The sequence below is a fragment of the Alnus glutinosa genome, chromosome 1, assembly GCF_958979055.1.
Source record: "Alnus glutinosa chromosome 1, dhAlnGlut1.1, whole genome shotgun sequence".
In the NCBI taxonomy this organism is placed as follows: Eukaryota; Viridiplantae; Streptophyta; class Magnoliopsida; order Fagales; family Betulaceae; genus Alnus; species Alnus glutinosa.
In genome coordinates this window covers 7,729,751-7,749,361 of record NC_084886.1, presented here as the reverse complement: position 1 = coordinate 7,749,361, position 19,611 = coordinate 7,729,751, and the positions used below count along the sequence as shown (strand labels likewise).

Sequence of the window (19,611 nt, the reverse complement as noted above, 5' to 3'; positions counted from 1 at the left end):
TGAATTTTATTGTTCAAGGCTTCATAGACATGTTCCATATGGTAGGTCTTGATATATGAATTTCACTTGGAACCCATTTCATATATTCAGAGTGGTGCACAACAGTTGTTCACCAACCACTCCTCAATCTTTAGACTTATTGGTCTCTTATATATATATATATATATATATATATATGAAGGGTTCTTTACTTATAAAAAATAAATAAATAAATAAGAAAAAATAAGGGTTAAACACATTTTTGTCTTATGTGGTTTCATTTTTTTTTTTTCTCTCCTATGCTTCATTTTTTATTATAGCTGGTACTTGAACTATGGGAAAAAACAAATAGGGTACCTCCGTCCTAAAAGTAACTGTTGTCCACGTTAGCGCCACATAACACACTTAAAAAATGCGACACCTATCTAGATGCAACGTAAGTCGCCACATCAGCGTTGACTTGGCTGCCACATATTTTATTTTAACTTCTTTTAATGTTTAAAAAAAAATTGAAAAAACCAGTCACCCATTTGGACAAGATAGGGATGGCCAACCACCTCCATTTTGGCGTTGGAGGTAGCTGAGCCAGCCCCACCCCCACCCCCATTGGCCAAAGAAAAAAAATATGAACAAAATTTTAAGGGTTTGGTCCTTAGGGGTGGCTACCACCCTCAATGGCTTAAAAAAAGAAGAAGAGGAAAACATTAAATTTAAGGGGTTTGACCCTCGGCCACCCCCTAAGGCCAAAAAAATAATAAAAAATAGATGATTTGACCATTGGGGGTGGCCGAACCGGACAATGAATAAAAAATAAGAAAAGACAACTATGCCCTTAAAAATTCAGTAACTAAAGAGAGTCCTCTCCATTACAAATGGAGAGGATCCAAATGCGACCGAACCACCTCCAAGGGCCAATATATATATATATATATAGGGTTTGACCATTGAGGATGGCTGGCACGATTTTTTCAATCTTTTTTTTTTTTTTTTAAGCCTTAAAATAAAATAAAATAAAATTTGTGGTAGCTACGTTAGCGTTGATGTGGTGACTTAAGTGGCAATTGGGACAGGTGTTGCGTTTTTAAGTTTGTTACGTGGCGCTGACATGAACAACTGTTAGTTTTTAGACGAAAATTTGGATAGAGGTACCATCTCCGTCTTTTCCCATAACTCAAGTATCAACCGTAATAAAAAATAAAGCACAGAAAACAAACAATAAAAAAGTCAAACTACAAGTACCAATAACCTATTTAACCTGAAAAATAAAGCTAGATGAATTCAAAAAAGGAAAAAAGAAAAAGAAAGCTAGATATTATTTTAGCAAGAAATGAGGAAAACAATAACTTATTTTAGCTAGTGAAATTGCCCATAGCACCTCCAACTTTGGACGAATTGGCATCATTATGAGCAGACGAATTTGTTTCATCAGCTCGTTCTCTTTATTTTATTTTTATTGATTAATATTTGATGTTTGCGTTGGCACTTGAGCTCTTCAAATTTTATTAATTTTGAGAGCAACCATTTTCCATTTTAACAACTTCAAACTACCATAAAAAATTACTCCAAATGAGTAAAAAATATTGCAATGCATAGTGTTTGAAACGTTTTCAACAAAAAAAAAAAAAAAAAAAAAAAGGCATTTAACTTCATTACACAAACTAATAAGCAACTGAAACCTTATATAAGGACAAGATACATGTCTTAGAGACATGATTCCTGCATAACACGCACTACACAACACATTCACATGGTGCGGAACCCATGTGATAAGAACGTGCTGTGTAAGAAGAATTTCCCTATGTCTTACCATATCAATTAAGTCTGGTTCCACCAAGACTGCGACTAGGCAGTACATGCCAGTTGTGATGCTCCTCACTTCAAACTCTGAGAGATAAAGAGATCTAATTAAGGACCAAGGAGGGACCAAGATCCCAACAATTGCAGCTGCATATAGAATCATTTTCTCTCCAGTTGATTTAATTTTTAAGACTCTAGTGCTACCATTAAGACCAAACCAAGAAGATTCCAGCTAGAGCTATTAAAGATGCAACTTTAAGATATTTAAACAGAGTACCTGAATCTGATCTGATTCAGAGAATGAGTACATTGAAATGCTATAGCAAGATTTGAGTTTTTCCTTCACAAGAGTCTTGCATCTTATCCTTCTCCCCTCAAAGTCCCATCATTCAAACTTATCAAAAACCAAATGCTTCCTGTAGTAACAAATTAAACACTTTTATATTTTTCTCCCAAAAATACCTTATAGTGATAAAAAAAAAAAAACAACAATTTGAAAAAAAATTAAAATTATTATAATAGGTGACAATTTGGAAGGTTAGCGTATTTTTTTTTTCTTTTTATATATAAATCTATATATGTATAGATTTTATGAATACTTTATTTACCACAACCCGGTGTTACAAATGTCTAGTCGGTCAACATGAATAAATCTTGGATTCTTTTGGAAACAAGCAATCCATTTCCCTCTATTTTTACTTTTTTTTAAAACAATCAATTTTAACTTCTTTTTTTTTTTTTTTTTTTTTTCACTTTTTATATCATATCAATAATTTTTTATATTATAATACAATTTTATTTTATTTTTTACTTTTTTATACAAATTCTTTATACTTTATATCACATCAATCATTTCTTACTACTATTAAAAATAATTTTTTTTTTCCGAATCCGAGTACACCAACTAAGAGGCTTACTACACAGGAGACACTCATTCGTCCCCTGTGAGTCTTTTTAATAAAAAATATATTTTTTATTATAAATGGGTGCCGAAAAACAGATGAGTTTCCTCATAAAGCATTTTCCCACCAACTAAATAATGGAAGCCATTAATTGTTTCCTACTCTCTCTTTATTGGAGAAGATAAAGTCGCTTTTTCAACATAAATCATTTCCCAAGATCACATTTGGCCCTTTCCACCGGTTCCACAAGGAGTTAACTCCTCCGGCAGGCAGGCTAGCACCATGTCTTCCACCTCCGGCATGGCAACACACATCCTGGTGTTTCCGTACCCAGCCCAAGGCCACATGCTCCCACTCCTGGACCTGACACATCAGCTCGCCCTCCGTAGCCTCACCATCACCATCTTCGTCACACCAAAGAACCTCCCAATCCTCTCCTCTCTCCTCTCCACCCACCCCTCCATCCAAACCCTCGTCCTCCCCTTCCCTCCCCACCCCAAACTACCCCAAGGCGTCGAGAACGTCAGGGACATCGGCAGCGCTGGAAACATACCCATCATTGGCGCCTTGCCCCAGCTCCACGACCCGCTTCTGCGCTGGTTCCACTCCCACCCGTCTCCCCCTGTGGCCATCGTCTCCGACTTCTTCCTCGGCTGGACCCTACGCCTTGCCCACCAGCTCCGCATCCCCAGGATCGCTTTCTTCTCGTCCGGTGCGTTTCTGGTCTCCGTCAGTGACCACTGCTGGCACAATTCCAGAAGCGTTTCTTCTACACCGCTCGCTCATTTTTCCGATCTCCCCAGATCGCCGTCCTTCAAGCAGGAACATCTGCCTTCCATCTTCCGCATCTACAGCGAATCCAACCCTGACACGGCGTTCCTGAAGGATGACATGCTCGCAAATACGTCTAGTTGGGCTTGCATTTTCAACAGCTTCGACGAACTGGAAGGCCAATACTTGGACCACCTCCGGAGAGTCATGGGGCACACGCGCGTCTACGGGGTCGGGCCGCTGAGTTTAGTGGGGATGAACGACGGTGGCAATCGGAGCAACCCGGACTCCGATTCGGACACCGGCGTGCTTGCGTGGCTCGATGGGTGCCCCGACGGGTCAGTTCTCTACGTCTGCTTCGGGAGCCAGAAATTGTTGAACAGACAGCAAATGGAAGCCTTGGCGTTGGGGCTGGAAAAGAGCGCGATCCGATTCGTGTGGGTGGTGAAAGCGGGCACGACCCAACAGGAGGCTGACGGGTACGGCGTCGTACCGGAGGGGTTCGAGGAACGGGTGGACGGAAGGGGAGTGATAGTGAAGGGGTGGGCGCCACAGGTGAGGATACTAAGCCACGTTGCGGTGGGAGGGTTTGTGAGTCACTGCGGGTGGAACTCGGTGCTGGAAGGGATAGTGGGGGGGACGATGATCCTGGGTTGGCCAATGGAGGCCGACCAGTTCGTGAACGCCAGGCTGCTTGTGGAGGACATGGGCGTGGCCGTCAGGGTGTGCGAGGGCGCCCACTCGGTGCCTGATCCGGCCCACTTGGCGGGGCTGATTGCCGAGTCGATGGGCGGGGAGAGTGCTCGGAAAGCGAGGGCAAGGGCACTCAGAGATAAGGCGCTTGAAGCGGTGAGGGATGATGGGAGCTCTTCCAGGGATTTGGATGCTCTTGTCAAGGAGCTGTCCCAACTCCGACCGAGTCACGATGCTTGAGGGTTCCGGGAATGATTTTTGTAGATTTCTCCGGTTAAGAAAGCTAGATGAATTCAAAAAAGAAAAAGAAAGCTAGATATTATTTTAGCAAGAAATGAGGAAGCCAATAACTTATTTTGGCAAAGTGAGTGAAATTGCCCATAGCACCTCCAACTTTGGACGAATTGGCATATCATTATGAGCAGACGAAGTCGTAGCTAATCTACACGTCACATGTACAGAGCTACTAAGCTTCGCCATTCCACCATTCCATGTTAGTTCACTAAAAGTGGCTCCCAGACCTGCAAACATAAGAGAATTAATTGAAAAGAAACCGACCAAAGCTTCAGCAACTAGAGTTCATACAATCAAATAGAGAAAGTAATTGATAACAAAGCCACTAAACCCTGGAGATAAAAATTAGAAACTCGGAAAGATAGATATTTCATGAACAGAGGAAATAAACTAATTAGCAACTGATGCGTTATATAAGGACAAGATATATGTCTTACCATATCAAGTCTGGTTTCAGGAAGACTGCGACTAGGCAGTAAATGCCAGTTGTGATGCTCCTCACTTCAAACTCTGAGAGACGAGATCTAATTAAGGAGGGACCAAGGTCCCAACAATTGCAGCTGCATATAGAATCATTTGTAGTACCAAAAAATAGTATATACAAGCCTCACTTGTAAGAACCAGATATGAAACAAATGATCTATGAGTTCTTGTAACATGCACCATCTGGCAAATAAAATCAGCAAGTTTTTCCTTTTGCAAGTTGGCTCAGTCGAATTACTCTTGAAGCCTGAATGGTACCACAAGATTCGGCGGCCTTGCAATGGGAGATAGCCCTACAAAGCTCGTATCTAATCAAGATAATGTAAAATACCTCTCTGCTATTATGTGCCTTTGGTGATGTCCTGTTTGTCTGTGGAAATGATCACCATCTCCAGGCACAGGCCAATAAGGATTTTGATTGTAATTTTCCTTGCAATAATACCGGACAACTTGGTACTCGTGATATTTTGGCTTGGGACACATTTTATTTAGCAGTTTTCGGGATGTTTGATACCATTGAATTAATTACTTAGATAGGATAACATTATTTTCATGAAAAAGTAATCAAACACATATTTTAAGTGCAAACAAATGTCAGTGACAGAATGAATCTTTAACCTCCTCACCAGCAGCAAAAAGTCCCAAAATATGTGTCCATATGTATTAGTATGCATGTGTAATGGTATATATGGCTTTTCAAGTATTAAAAGAGCAGTCGAGCGCCCTTAAAATAATACTTCAGGCATTAAACAGAATTGGATTGTCATTTTCTCTCCAATTGACGTAATTTTTATTATGTTTAGGTCCATTTCGATTGACACTCAGTTTTAAATTTGCTATTAAGACCCTAGTGCTACCACTGGGACTAAAGATAGACTCCCTTCATCACACTTTCTGTCTAGTTGGCAAACAGACAGGACGTTTCATGAATCCCATATGCCACCTCATATAATTCTTTTCCATTAGAAAAATAATAATATAATTTTTTTTTTTTAAAAAAAAAAAAAAAAACAAATCATGTCATCAGTCCAAGCACCAAACCAAATCATTTCGCCCACCCTCCCAAACCACCCTACTCTCCACCACCTCCTCCATCGCAGCTGCCACATCGTTCGACAGCCTCCTTCCCCTCCCCACTTCAGCGGCCCGCGAGACAAAAGGCAAGGGGTCACTCAGAGACCATATGTTGACTAAAAAAGGGTTCTACAAAGAGAAAATTTTTATTTAAAGCAAAGCAAGAAACATTTCAAGCTACACCGAAACAATTAAGACCAAAACAAGAAGATTCCAGAGCTATTAAAGATGCAATTTTAAGATATTTAAACAGAGTACCTGATCTGATTCAGAGAATGAGGATGCCAAAGCGTGAAGCTGATTGCTGACATGGAAATGCTATAGCAAGATTTGAGCTTTTCCTTCACAAGAATCTCGCGTCTTATCCTTGTCCCCTGAAAGTCCCATCATTCAAACTTATGAAAAAACAAATGCTTTCTGTAGTAACAACTATAAGCCAGAGAAACAGAAGCTTTCTTTTCCATTTTGTCATAGAATTAGGCACAAGTAATATGTGACACACTACAAAGTTAGAGGAGGAAATGATTTAGTTTTAGCGCTTGGACTGTTGAAATGAATTTTTTATTTGGTGATGTGATATAAGAGATTCACAAAGCGTGCTTTCCTGTTTTCCAATTGGACAGAAAGTGCGCTGGTAGGGGTCTATTTTGGAATGAGTGACAGCATAATGGGTGTCAAAAGGCAAAATTGAAAGCTGAGAGGGCGTAAATAAAAACAAACCTAAGGATAGGGGTGCACTGTACAATTTAACTTTCATGAATATAAAGAAGATGTAAAAAGGCATTTTAGAGGATGAATGGCACTTTCTAATTTAATATTGTATTCAAAGGAAGTGCCTGCAAGTGATATGCAGGTGTGTGATGTTCTACCTCATGTACTGACTTCTCTATCAGCCAAGGAACAGCTCTTTCTGATGGTGAGATGCATGCAAATCATCATTTCCCGTGGATTAATCAGGAAATAACCCAAATTTGATCATCTCAGCAAGTAGTTCAAAAACAGATTCGAGATCACCTTCCCGATGGAAAGCATTAAGCATCACCTTACAGATTTCTTGATCAGGTGAAATTCCATCAGATAACATCATACAGAAAAAATGTTTTGCTTCGTTTATTAGACACCTTTTGCACAATCTATTGATCACAGCACTATAATCTCTGATTGAGGTTTTAAACCCCTTCTTCACCATTTGATGAAAGAATATTACTGCCCTACTTACGTCACCCTTTGCACAATGTGCCTTAACAATTGTGGTATAAGCAACTTTTGTCAAATTGATCTTTTGATCCACCAGAGAAAGAAGTAGCCTGTCAGCATCCCTCAGATCCCCGTGTATGCAAAGACCATTGATGAGGAGATTATACGTGACAGGAGTAGGCTGCAGGTTATGCAGTAGCATCTCATTATGCAACTGCCAAGCTTTGGTCGTGTCACTAGCTTTGCAGAAACATTGGATGATAGTATTATATGTAATTTGATCTGGAGTCAGACCCTTAGCATGCATATCCTCAAGTAATTGGACAGATTCTTGCAACTTCCATTGTTTGCATAGTCCTTTAATTACTACAGTGTATGTGACATGAGTAGGCATTACAGCTTTTGCTTCCATCTCCCAAAGCAATTCAAGCATGCCTTTCACATCTCCTTCTTCACAGTATGCATTCATAAGAGTGGTATAAGTTACCGCACTTGGAACCAATCCATGCAGCTTGATGGTATCCAAGAGACTTCGAGCCTCACCTAGTTTATTGTCTTTGCAGAATCCATGAATAAGAGTATTGAAAGTGACAATACTAGGGGTAATCTCTTTTTCGGTTAATTGTTTGTATAACTGTACAGCTTCCGCAATATTACCAAGTTTGACATACCCATCCAACATAATATTATACAGAACTATATCGTCCACCGAGTCGCTAGCTATCAGACTATCAAAATACTTCCTTGCCTCTAATATATTTCCTGTCTTACACAGACCTAACAAAATGGAACCATGTGTAAAATCATTTGGAAAGATTCTCCTCGAGCACATTTCCTCAAATAGTTGGATGGCTCTCTGGACTTCTCCTTTCTTGCAGAGGCCATGAATGAGGATAGAATATGTTATAATATCAGGTGTCAAGCCAACAGCTTCCATTTCATAAAGCAATTTCAATGCTTCTTCAGGCCGTGCACTTTTACACAAACTGCTGAGCAATACACTGTATGAGATTATGCTCAAGTGAAAACCTTGAGAAAGCATCTCTTCCCGCAACTTAAGGCCTTCATCAATATTGCCTATCTGACAATGCCCACAGATCAGTATTGTATATGTAAGAAGATCTGGATTAACCCCGTTAAGCAACATGTCTTGAATGGCCTTCCAAGCCCCACTTATGAAACCAAGTAGACGAAACCCTTTAGCAAGAATTCTGTAGGTTACGATATCAGGCGCTACACCATGGTTCTCCATGTCATTTTTGAACTCCAAGGCTTCTTCCATGGAACCTGCTACACATAGGCCATGAATAAGAATATTGTAACTGTATGAATCAGGTACTAGTCCACACTTGAGCATTATACAAAAAAATGACTTTGCATCATCTACAAAACCCAATTTACAGAACCTCGAAATGATGGTATTGAATGAAACAATGGAAAGTCTGGTATCCTTCTCTTCAGCATTCTGCAGGAAGGAGACTGCATCTTGCAGCCTGGATTGCTCGCATAGACCATCTATAAGTATGGAATGAGTGTACTCATTCTGAGGAATTCCGCTTACTTTGATTTCGTTATGCACATCCCACATGGTTTCAGTGTTCTTCAAATTGTACAACAGACTGTTATATGTTTGTATTGATGCATGCAAGTTCATATCTTTCATCTTGGCAAGAACGAAGAGGGCGTCTTCAACCATTCCATATCTTGAATAAGCAAATCCCAACATATCCCATACCAAAATATTTGAATCCCAGCCCCAGAAGCTATTCAAGAGCAGCTCACAAAGTGAAGGTGCAGAACCAGAGCCTACCAGAAATTAAAAGACATTTATAAAGGAAAAATTCAAACCATTCTCAATGCAACTAATTTAGGTGGGTGATCATCTTAAATAAAACTCCTATCTCAAAGCAATAAATTGAAGACATTGAATTGAGGAAAAACCAACAAAATTTTCAGCTATAAGAAACAGCAAATTCCAATAATTTCCTCTGCTCAGCTCCACCCAGGCCAGTACAAATTATATATTGTTTTTGGCAATTTGTTTTTGAATTTAGACAAACCTAAACGTTACAATAAGGATTCAAACTTTCAACTCAATTTCCTTTACCACAACTTCATAGCTACCAAAAGACCCTTTTTTTTTTCTAAAGGAAACAATGGAAAGCCATACCTTCTTCTTCCACCATTTGCTTTATGATCAACTGCAACTCCTTGAACCGCCTTTTCCCCGCCAAAACATGGGAAACAACTAACCATGAAACCCTCGAGTGCCGAAACCGATAACAATCCTTTAACAAATGGAAGAAACCCACCGCAAACTCCGGGCTCTCGACCCTCAAAACATCGATAATATGATCCACCTGAGGCCGGTCCAGTGTCAAAACCATGGTCCGAAAATAATCCCCGCCGAGAAACCTTATCAAGCCGAAGCTCCTCAACCCGGAGAGAATTTCTCGGACGGTGTCCCTAGGGTTTGGGACAGCGGAGGAAGTGGTGGGCTCGTCGTAGAGCTTTGCGGTGGAAACCGAGGATTTGGTGAAGAAGAGGGAAGAGAGGGGGGCGAGAATTCGGGACCTTGCTGGGAAATGGAGGGGATTCTTCCATTGATGGAAGTGGTTGAGCATGGACTGGGGGCTAGGGTTTTAGGAGAAGTAGCCGTTCGCTTTTCTGTTATTGTTTCCTCGGGAAAATTTCGGGAATTGAGAGGTGGAGAGGGGTGGAGGGGTATGGAATGTTGAGAAGGGTTTGGAATTTGAGTAATTGTTTAGGGTTTAATTTTTTTTTTTTGGGGGGGCGGGGGTTGAGAGAGAGAGAGAGAGAGATTAGGGTTTTTGAGAGCCGTTGGTTTCGCGGCAATTTTGAAGGCTCAGAGAGAGAGAGAGAGAGAGAGGGGGAGAGAGTTTTCGGTGTCAGAGTTTGGGTTAGTCTAATTTGGGGCTGATTAAGTCAAAGACGGTGTCGTTTTAACCTTTTGGTAAAACTGTTTTCTTGACAATAGTTGCAAAATACAAAAATAGAGAACTTCCAAATTAACAAGAAACCTTTTGGTTTATCTCTTTTATTCTTTTCTTTTTTTTAATTTTATTTTAGATGATATGTTTTGAAGTAAACTCATTATCATCAAGTCAGAACACACCTCGATTGATTGATCAAGAGAATTATAATTAAAATAATTAGAACATTGAGTGTGATTTGGTTTTGCTGCACTATATTTTGGTATGGAACCCCAATAGCATGACTAAAATGGAGCGAAATGAAGTGAAAAAAGATGTTAAGAGCCACAATTGATTGGTACGACCTTCTTTTATTTTTTCTTAAACTGATAAGTAATTTTATTGTAAAAATTTATGTAAAAGTGTAATCTTATAAACCACATTTTTATTCTATAATTATTGTATAATACTGATCGACGTGGTAGTTCCAACTTCCAATTAACCCTTATAAAAAAAATTTAAAAAAAAAATGGAAGATTGAGACTTCACATCGATATTGTGAGATAAAAATGTAACATATAGCATTACTCTTATATAAAATATAAAATAATAAAAGAAAATCGAAAGTAACTAGAGAAAGAAAAACACAAGATATTTGGAGTGGTTCAGGTTTTGAGGCTTACGTCCACCGCCGATAAAGACCTTAGGGCTACATTTTTGTTGTATTAAATTGTGTACGTATTACAATTGAGTAACATACTCTATTTATGGTACGCAAGGTAGACTAATAAATGAGGGCTTAACGTGGAAAATATTTTAACTTTTATTCATTAAATATTGTATTAAAGTATTAATTAAATGATTAAATTCATCATTTGCCCTTTGAAATAAATGATAATTTAACATGGTATTAAAGCATAGATTACGCGATGTACCTCACTTGTTGAGAGTAAATTTAAACACAAACTTAAATATCGTTCGGGTTAACACGCGATTTAGCATTTTTGAAGATAGACTTTGCCACTATATAACCCACCCGAGTAATACTACATACAACAACACTATCTTACTACTAGCTATTTCATTGTGCTAACATGACATTGTCAATCTATATATATCGTCAAATCTTTTTTCATTTAACAATGATTGATCTAAGAGTAATTGGCAGTGTCATGTCAGCATAGTGAAATAGCAATGTGGTATAACCCACCTGAGTAATGCTACATACAACACCACTATCTCACTACTATATATCCAACTATGCTAACATAATATTGTCAATCTATTATTAGATTCTTTTTTCTTTTTTCTTTTTCTTTTTAAGAATGACTTATTTAAGTAGGGGGAAAAGTGCGGATGCGGATGCGAATACAATTATCACTTTTAAATATCTGCGCGGTTATTGCGGTTATTATCCGCTATTCGCATATGAGATAATGCGCATTTTGGATTACTATCTAGATCTAAATGCAAGATTAAATAATTCAATTATTACTATATTCAAGCTTAAATGAATTAATATTTAACTTGTTACACAATTTACAATTATCAATCATAGAAAGTCATTGTCGCATAGAGTAATTGGGATTTGGATTACCAAAGAAAAGAAAAAAAAAAATGCTAATGTAATGAGGTATGACTTTGAGATGATAGTGAAAAAAAACATGTTGGTTTATTTTAATAGGCTACATTATGTTGACAGAAATGCTTCGATATCAGGGACATTGTATTTCCAGAGGACTTCCATAAGATTTATTGCAAACTATTAATTCAAGAATGGAAATGGCTGAACAAGACAATATCTGCACAGAATATCACTAAAATATAAAGGTCATGGTGAAGGAAATATTCTGGAGATTTTACAGCTCAAGAAGTCAGTTTTTTCCTATTGCCTGTTCGGGCAGCCAGAAGCAGCGTCCGGACGCTAGTCACAGAAAGTCAGAGTTTGATACCTGTCCGGACGGCCCAGTGGACGCAAACCACCGAGAGCACCTGTTTGCAAGAATGTCCAGACGCAGAAGTGAAGATTGCAGACAAAGAAGCCTTTTGTGCAACCGTCCGGACTCTAGGGTTCGAGGTCCAGACATGCTTCAACAATTTTATGAAGTCGCACTTGCAAAGTCCGAACGCCGCCTATGGAAATCTGAATTTGAGTAGAATTAAGTTTTTCGAAGCATATTTAAAGGGGCTTCTAGGCTGTGTTTTTGTATGAATTCTGAATAGAATTCCTGTGTGCTAAGAAGAGAGTTTTTAGGCAGAAATTGTTAGATGTGCTAGTTCTCTTAGAGTTTGTGTTGTAACTGTTCAACCATTTGAAGTCTAACTAGAGAAGAGCTCTAGTTAAAGGAGTCAATTGAATAACTCTTCTGGAGGGTCTGGTAGAGAAGCGTTCAAGTATAGGTACTTGTTAGAGTTCAAGGTACGACTACTGTAAAGGTATTGTGAGTGCAACTGTTCTGTAACTAGCTATTTTTTCTGTTAGTTGATTTCTTGTGTTTAACTGCCTCAGAGTGATTTTTCTCTTTGGTGCAAAAAGTTTCTACTTCGAAACCAAATATATGTGTTTATCTCTTTATTGCTTTACATATTTAGTTGCTGTTAATTTAGGAGTCTTTATTATTTTTTCAAAACTTAACATAACCTAAAGGTCCTAAACTTACCAAATCCAAAACGACGTTGTTAACTGTATCCGAGTTTCCTAAAATAGCTATCCGCATCCGCATATGTGGATATTGGTTTTTGCTGACAGCATTCGCATGTGCGGATAACGGATATGTGCAGGTAGTAGATATGTGCGGGTAGTGGATGCAGACGTACAGTTATTATCCAACCGCATTTTCAACCCATAGATCTAAGGAAGAATTGGTAGTGTCACGTCAATAAACCCATATTTTAAATAGATGATAGAATGAAGGGGAGCATGCACATAAGAATGATGGATGGGATATCTGTGTCTAGCAGGCAACAGGTATGCCTCAGACCTGGAGGACAAAAGAGTAGGAGTTAAGAATAAACTGGACCCATTACGCTTTCCATGAGACAAACACTACAACTAAAAGAAAAGATTGATCATCATTTAATTGGGTTTCTTTTTTACTTTACTTACTTAAAAAAGGGGGTTTCAGCTGGGATTTCTCTGTCTTTGCGCGGAAAAAGAAACATCTCAGTGATAATAAGAGATGGCATGTAATCATGGAGTTCTTTCATGTTCATGTTCAAACCAACCTTTTCAAAATTAGCCTTAATTGCTTTGGTCCGTATCCTAATGGAATCTCTCATGGTGCGCTGGTAGCCCAGGGTAAAGCTTTTTAGTCGCCATGAATCACCATTAATTAATCTACTTCTATTACTATTTACACTATTTACCTTTCTAAAAATCGAACACTTTTTGTTCTTTTACATCCATCTTCCCTACTTACCTTTTCTACTGTTTCTTCTCTCCATTTATTTGCACATGCAAATTTCCTATTCAATCTTCTATTTACCTTTTCTACTGTTTCTTCTCTCCATATTTGAACATGCAAATTTCCTATTCAAGTGTATATATATATATATATAGGATAAGCTAGCCCTAAGGAGAAAAAATTAAGGAGACCTTTTTTATATGTGTGTCATCAAAACTGATTTTATTATGTTAAAATCACCGATAGAAAATGATGATTTTAATCCTTTATATAGTTAATATTCTAACATTCTCTTTTCATTAAGTAAGCTCTAACACATAATATTTTAACTAAAATGAGAGTAAACAACTTAAGAATTGACACCGTATTAATTAAATCATTAGTTATCCTAATTAAAAGATTATATACATAAATTAGTCAACGAGTAATGTTATTTAATTAATAGACTGTCATACAATTTGATTTTCACTGCCACATCATCCCAGTTATATGACCATTATAATTAACTGTCTACTAAATAGCATCACTCATTAGTCATTAGTCAAGTGTATATATAGTTCCAATCTCTAGGTTAGATAGATTTCTCTTTTTGTTGTTTTTTCTTTTTCAGTATTGACAAAAAAAAAAAAGAAAGAACTACAAGATCCTTCGATTGATATTCTATATATATAAATCAGATTGGACCATATACTTTAATTTGCAGTATCCTTTTCAATGAATTAATTAACCCATGATGTATACTCTTATATATGGATTTTGCTTAAAAACTACGGAGCAAAATATTCATCCATAATTGTGAAGCTCACATTTCACCAACCAACGCAAAAGTAGTGCTGCTCTTGACACCATCTCCTTTTAAAACCCCTCAGATTGTATATGCATCTGATCAACCCACCTACCTTTACATCTACCCCGGCCAGTTAAAACAAAAACTTCCTTATCTTCTCCAGTTATGTCTAGAGCGAATGTAAGAAGACATGTTCTGGAGAAGAACAAAATCTTGAAAGAAAAAGAAAAGCCAACGTCGACACACAGCATTTTATCTAAACACCTCAAGAGAATTTACCCAATTGGGCTTCAGAGAAGCACTTCCTCGTTATCCCTATCATCTTTGTCTTTGTCTTTGTCACAGAACTCAATCGACTCTTCTGCTACGGACTCTACCATCCCACTGGATCAGAAGATTTCTTTAGCATTACGACTGATTGCACCGGCGCCTGAAAGAAGAGAAGCCCAGCTGGTGGATAAAAACGTTCCACCTGAAAGAAGAGAAGCCCCTGCCGATAAAAACGTACAACAACAATGTCAGGATACTGGTACTGGGGATTTGATCAGGAGGTGCAACTGGATTACAAAGAACAGTGGTAAGTTTTGGTGTTGTAATTTATCTATATCAAAACATTTGATTTCCGATCCTTTTGGATTATGAAAATCATATATATATATATATATATATATATATATATATATATATATATATATATATATATATATATATATATATATATATATATATATATATATATATATATATATATATGGACTCAACATACTGCGCGCATAGGGATCCGCAATAGAAAACCATAGTCACATTGCTGTTTTGTTATGCAGTAACAGAAATTTTCTACAAACTAGGTTATCGGAGCCTAGCTTTTAAAAAAAAATATATGTTTTCTGTCCTTATATCATTGTTGAGTAACGAAACAGCCGCCATTTTAGCTATGATAAAAACTCTTATAGATGCAAGGAATACATGTCACTTTTTTATAGATTCACAGCTCGTGGAAAAAATTTTATGTCAATGATGCAAATATGATAACAATGGCAAAAAGGTACCTTCAGCCATAGATTGAGAGTTATTAGAAGGTAATTGAGAAAATTTATTACATACTTTCGAATGGCTATCCATCCATGACAGATGATACATTTTTACCATTGTTATCATATTTATATCATGGATAGAAATTTTTTACAAACTAGGTTATCGGAACTCAATTTCTAAATAATGATATGTTTTATGTCCTTATATCATTGTTGCAATAACAAAACAGCCGCCATTTTAGCCATAAAAAAAACTCATAGGACGAAATGAATACATGTCACTTTTTTAGAGACTAGATTGTTGGAACCCTACGACCAGCTTGTAGAAAATTTATGTCAATGATGTAAATATTGTAACAATGGCAAAAAGGTACCATCTGTCATGGATGGATATTAGCTATTCGAAGGTAATTGAGAAAATTGAGAAGATATCTTTGAATAACTATCCATCCACGACAGATGGTATATTTTTGCCATTTTTATCATATTTGCATTATACACAGAAATTTTCTACAAACTAAGTTATTGAAATTTAGCCTCTAAAAAAATGATATGTTTTCTGTCCATATATCATTGTTGTAGTAACAAAACAGACGCCATTTTAGCCATGATAAAATCTCATAAAATGAAAAAAATACATGTCACTTTTTTAGAAGTTAGGTTGTAGGGACTCTACAACCCTAGTTTTAGGAAATTTTATGTTTATAATGTAAATATGATAACAATGGCAAAAAGATACCCATCTGTCATGGATGGATAGCTATATTTCGAAGGTATATTCTCAATTAATTTCTACCCACTGTACTAATTTTTTATTCACCTACTTAACAGTATATATATATAATACAGAAATTCAACGAAATTCTATTTAGAAACTGATGTAATTAATGTTTTATATATATATATATATATATATATATATATATATATATATATACACAGATAAAGTTTATGTAGCCTTTCACGATGAGTGCTGGGGAGTTCCAGTTTACGATGACAAGTAAGTCCTTTGTAATTTTTAAAGAAATTAAGTCTACAGCTAAATTACAGAGTGATTATATATATATATATGCCAACCTTTTACGTTGTAAATTATAAATATACAGCCAATTGTTTGAGCTGCTTGCAATGTCTGGTATGTTGATGGACTACAACTGGACTGAAATCCTGAAAAGAAGGGAACTATTCAGGTAACACTGTTTATGCCTGTTAGAATATTTTCTATATGTTTTTCATGTTAGCATGATCTATTTTCCTACTATGTTTATTATTGATTCTCTTCCTTATTTAGTGATCTAGATTATTAATTGTCATTGTTAGAATATAAATTAAATGATTAAATTCATTTATTTTTATCTGCTTAAGGTTTTAGGATAAATAGTAAATTTTAAAAGTATTTACATCCTGCTCAACAAATATTTCACAGTTTCACTTCAAATAATAATATTATTTCTTTATCTATTTTCACCATCCCCTAAGAAGAGAGTGACTATTTTTTATTATTATTATTATTATTAACATAAATTATGCATTGTTGATGTAGGTAGTAGCAAAGAAAATTATTAGCTATTTTGGTTAGTCGGATGTGGAGTTTTTTTGGGAATTGTTTGTTATAGGGCTAACCAAATAACCTTTTAGTTAGCTATTTTGGCTAGCCCAATATTGTGAGTGCTCTAATATGGTATCGGAGCAACAGTCATGAGTTCAAAAGTTGTCTTCATCATTCATCTTTCATTTCAATTAAATATTCAATGTGTTAGCTGGATCTCACTTATTAAGGGTGGTACAAGCCTACACGTGAAGGGAAGTATATATGAGAATATAAATTAAAATATTGAATTCAACCCCTTCCTATCAACTTAAGCATTTAGAATAAGTGAAGAATGGTGATTTGACAACCATATTGATCAATTACCTTCTAACTTTTTCCTATAAATAGTGACATCTTTTATATTATGGATCACATGTCAGTATTTTCAAGATGTGGCCCTAATAGTATTCATCAACCTTCTTTTCTCTCTCTCTCTCTCTCTTAGCTTCTGCTCTCTTTTCTTTCTCTTTCATATATCCTATTATATATTTATACAATGCCACCTCTACTAACTAAATTCACAATCTTTGCAACAACTACTTGTTTTGCATAATTAAATAGCCTAGCTAGTCGTTAAGAGCAAATATTCATGTGATCATCTGATTGAAGCTTATATATATTTGGGTTTGTAACATATATAGAGAAGCATTTGCTGGATTCGATGCTAATATTGTGGCCAAAATGGGGGAGAATGAGATTACAGACATAGCATCGGACAAAGCAATAATGTTAGCAGAGAGCAGAGTAAGGAGTATAGTGGACAATGCCAAATGCATATTGAAGGCAAGTTTATTCTCTCAGCAGCTGGAATTGATATATATATAATATGACATGCAATTAACAGGGTTGCTAATTAATGTGTAGATTGTGAGGGGATTTGGATCGTTCGGAAGCTATATGTGGGGTTATGTGAATCACAAACCAGTGATAAACAGGTACAGATACCCAAGAAATGTTCCTCTGAGGAGTCCAAAAGCAGAAGCCATTAGCAGGGATTTACTAAAGCATGGATTCCGGCTGGTAGGCCCGGTGATTGTGCATTCCTTTATGCAAGCTGCTGGTTTGACAATCGATCATCTTGTTGATTGTTATAGGTACACTGAATGTGTAGGCCTTGCTGAAAGACCTTGGAGGCACATCTAGTTATATACATATATAACATGCAATTTTCATATATATATATATATATATAATATATGTGTGTGTACTAATTAATTCTGTACAGAAGTCGCCAATATTTATATATATATAGTTGGTGGGCTTCATCACTAAGTAGTGATTATCACGTTAAAGTTATGCATGAAGCTGAAATGGGACCTAATTAAATTGGAGGTTCAGCTATATCCTTCCTTTGTGGGTTCTTTCTGCTATACCTTTATTTGACAGTTTGAAAGCTCTACTATATCTAGTGCCACTTGAATGCGTGCCATCAATATATTAAGAGCTTTTGTGCACAGCTGATATTTTCTGGGTTGTAATTAATTCTTAAGATGGAAAAGAAGAAGAAAATAATTTATAATGGGTTAATCAAGGAATTAAGTACTGGTTTCCTCAACCCAGCCAGCTGCATGCCAAAACTTTTCCCACTGATCTGATCATATCGATACAACAAATACGATCAATTTGGTTAATTTATCTTAATTAAGGACATATATATGTGCCATCAAACCATTGATCTAATATCATAACGACAAGGCATCTACCGTGGGTATAAGGAGATGGTTCCACATTTACTTTGTCATAAGAAAATGAAAAATATGAAACATTTCTAACCATAAAGAGTCGTCTGCACCTCTAGGAAAGATAAAAACGAGCGGCAATGACATTTTCAATCAACTCCCCTGCCCTTTTATTACATTTTGCAATTATCCTACTAAATTTAAAAAACTCATAATTTATGTATTTTATCCATCTTTCAATTTTTTTTTCAATTTCACCCATCTGTTAGGATTTTTCATTAAATTCTAACAGAGAGATGTCAAAATTTCCAAAATTTGAAAAAAAAAATACCCACACTTGAATATTTGATTTTTTTTTTTTAAAAAAAAAAAAAAAAATTGTGTATTTTCAAAATTTTGACAAGATTTAATAGAAAATTCTAACGGATTAGTGGAATTAAAAAAAAAAATGAAAGATAGATATACTAAATTGAAAGTTTTTTAAGTTTTAAAGGGTAATTACAAGAGCGACAACAATTCAGGGTGTTTAAGTGAAGTTTTCTCCTTTTTTATTATGAAAATGATGTGGTTGGTGTTTGCCAGCTATATATATATATTTAGGTCAGAGTGCAACTAGAGGTAGTACAAATTTTACTACAAATATTTTACAAACTGACATGATGTCCATAATTGGTGAAATGATTAAACAAAAAACTCGACTAATCAATTTAATTAGCTTCTAATTGGCTCGTCAATCATACACTCATAATCATTTCATCAATTATGAACTGTAACATCAATTTATAAAGGATTCATAATAAAAGCAGTTATACCCTAACATTTTGCTTTAGGTGTAATAAACCAATTCACATAATTAAGTTCTCTCTATTTCTTTCTCTCTCTTTTTCTGAGCAATTCACATAAGTTCCCAAAATGATACGTACAGGCCCAAAGTTTTCAGAAACATAAGTCCATTGGAGAGCCCAATTCAGTTGCTGTTTGATAAATAATAAT

The 19,611-nt window shown here is 36.3% G+C and overlaps 3 protein-coding genes across 5 annotated transcripts; 2 read left to right on the top strand and 1 right to left on the bottom strand.

Moving 5' to 3' along the window:
• Nucleotides 1–1,600: 1,600 nt before the first annotated feature.
• LOC133870027 (putative pentatricopeptide repeat-containing protein At1g13630) lies at nucleotides 1,601–10,054 on the bottom strand. 3 transcript variants are annotated; one of them, XM_062307073.1, is made up of 6 exons: nucleotides 9,361–10,054; nucleotides 6,863–8,996; nucleotides 6,252–6,367; nucleotides 4,874–6,122; nucleotides 2,054–2,192; nucleotides 1,601–1,863 (listed from the first exon to the last, which is right to left on the bottom strand). In XM_062307073.1, exons 1-2 carry the CDS (start codon nucleotides 9,812–9,814, stop codon nucleotides 6,943–6,945), a joined length of 2,508 nt encoding a protein of 835 aa, XP_062163057.1. In that variant the 5' UTR covers nucleotides 9,815–10,054; the 3' UTR covers nucleotides 1,601–1,863; nucleotides 2,054–2,192; nucleotides 4,874–6,122; nucleotides 6,252–6,367; nucleotides 6,863–6,942. The 3 variants fall into 3 exon arrangements, with proteins under 3 accessions (XP_062163057.1, XP_062163053.1, XP_062163064.1); XM_062307069.1 differs by lacking the exons at nucleotides 1,601–1,863; nucleotides 2,054–2,192 and adding an exon at nucleotides 3,984–4,663; XM_062307080.1 differs by lacking the exons at nucleotides 1,601–1,863; nucleotides 2,054–2,192 and adding an exon at nucleotides 3,984–4,663 and having other exon boundaries at nucleotides 4,874–4,946.
• LOC133870053 (UDP-glycosyltransferase 89A2-like) lies at nucleotides 2,807–4,626 on the top strand. The gene has a single exon (XM_062307091.1). The coding sequence runs from the start codon at nucleotides 2,961–2,963 to the stop codon at nucleotides 4,380–4,382; it is 1,422 nt and encodes a 473-aa protein (XP_062163075.1). The 5' UTR covers nucleotides 2,807–2,960; the 3' UTR covers nucleotides 4,383–4,626.
• Nucleotides 10,055–14,380: 4,326 nt separating the features above from the next.
• On the top strand, nucleotides 14,381–18,393 carry LOC133858468 (uncharacterized). The gene is made up of 5 exons (XM_062293939.1): nucleotides 14,381–14,891; nucleotides 16,291–16,348; nucleotides 16,455–16,538; nucleotides 17,581–17,722; nucleotides 17,804–18,393. Exons 1-5 carry the CDS (start codon nucleotides 14,480–14,482, stop codon nucleotides 18,080–18,082), a joined length of 975 nt encoding a protein of 324 aa, XP_062149923.1. The 5' UTR covers nucleotides 14,381–14,479; the 3' UTR covers nucleotides 18,083–18,393.
• The last annotated feature ends 1,218 nt before the right edge of the window (nucleotides 18,394–19,611 follow it).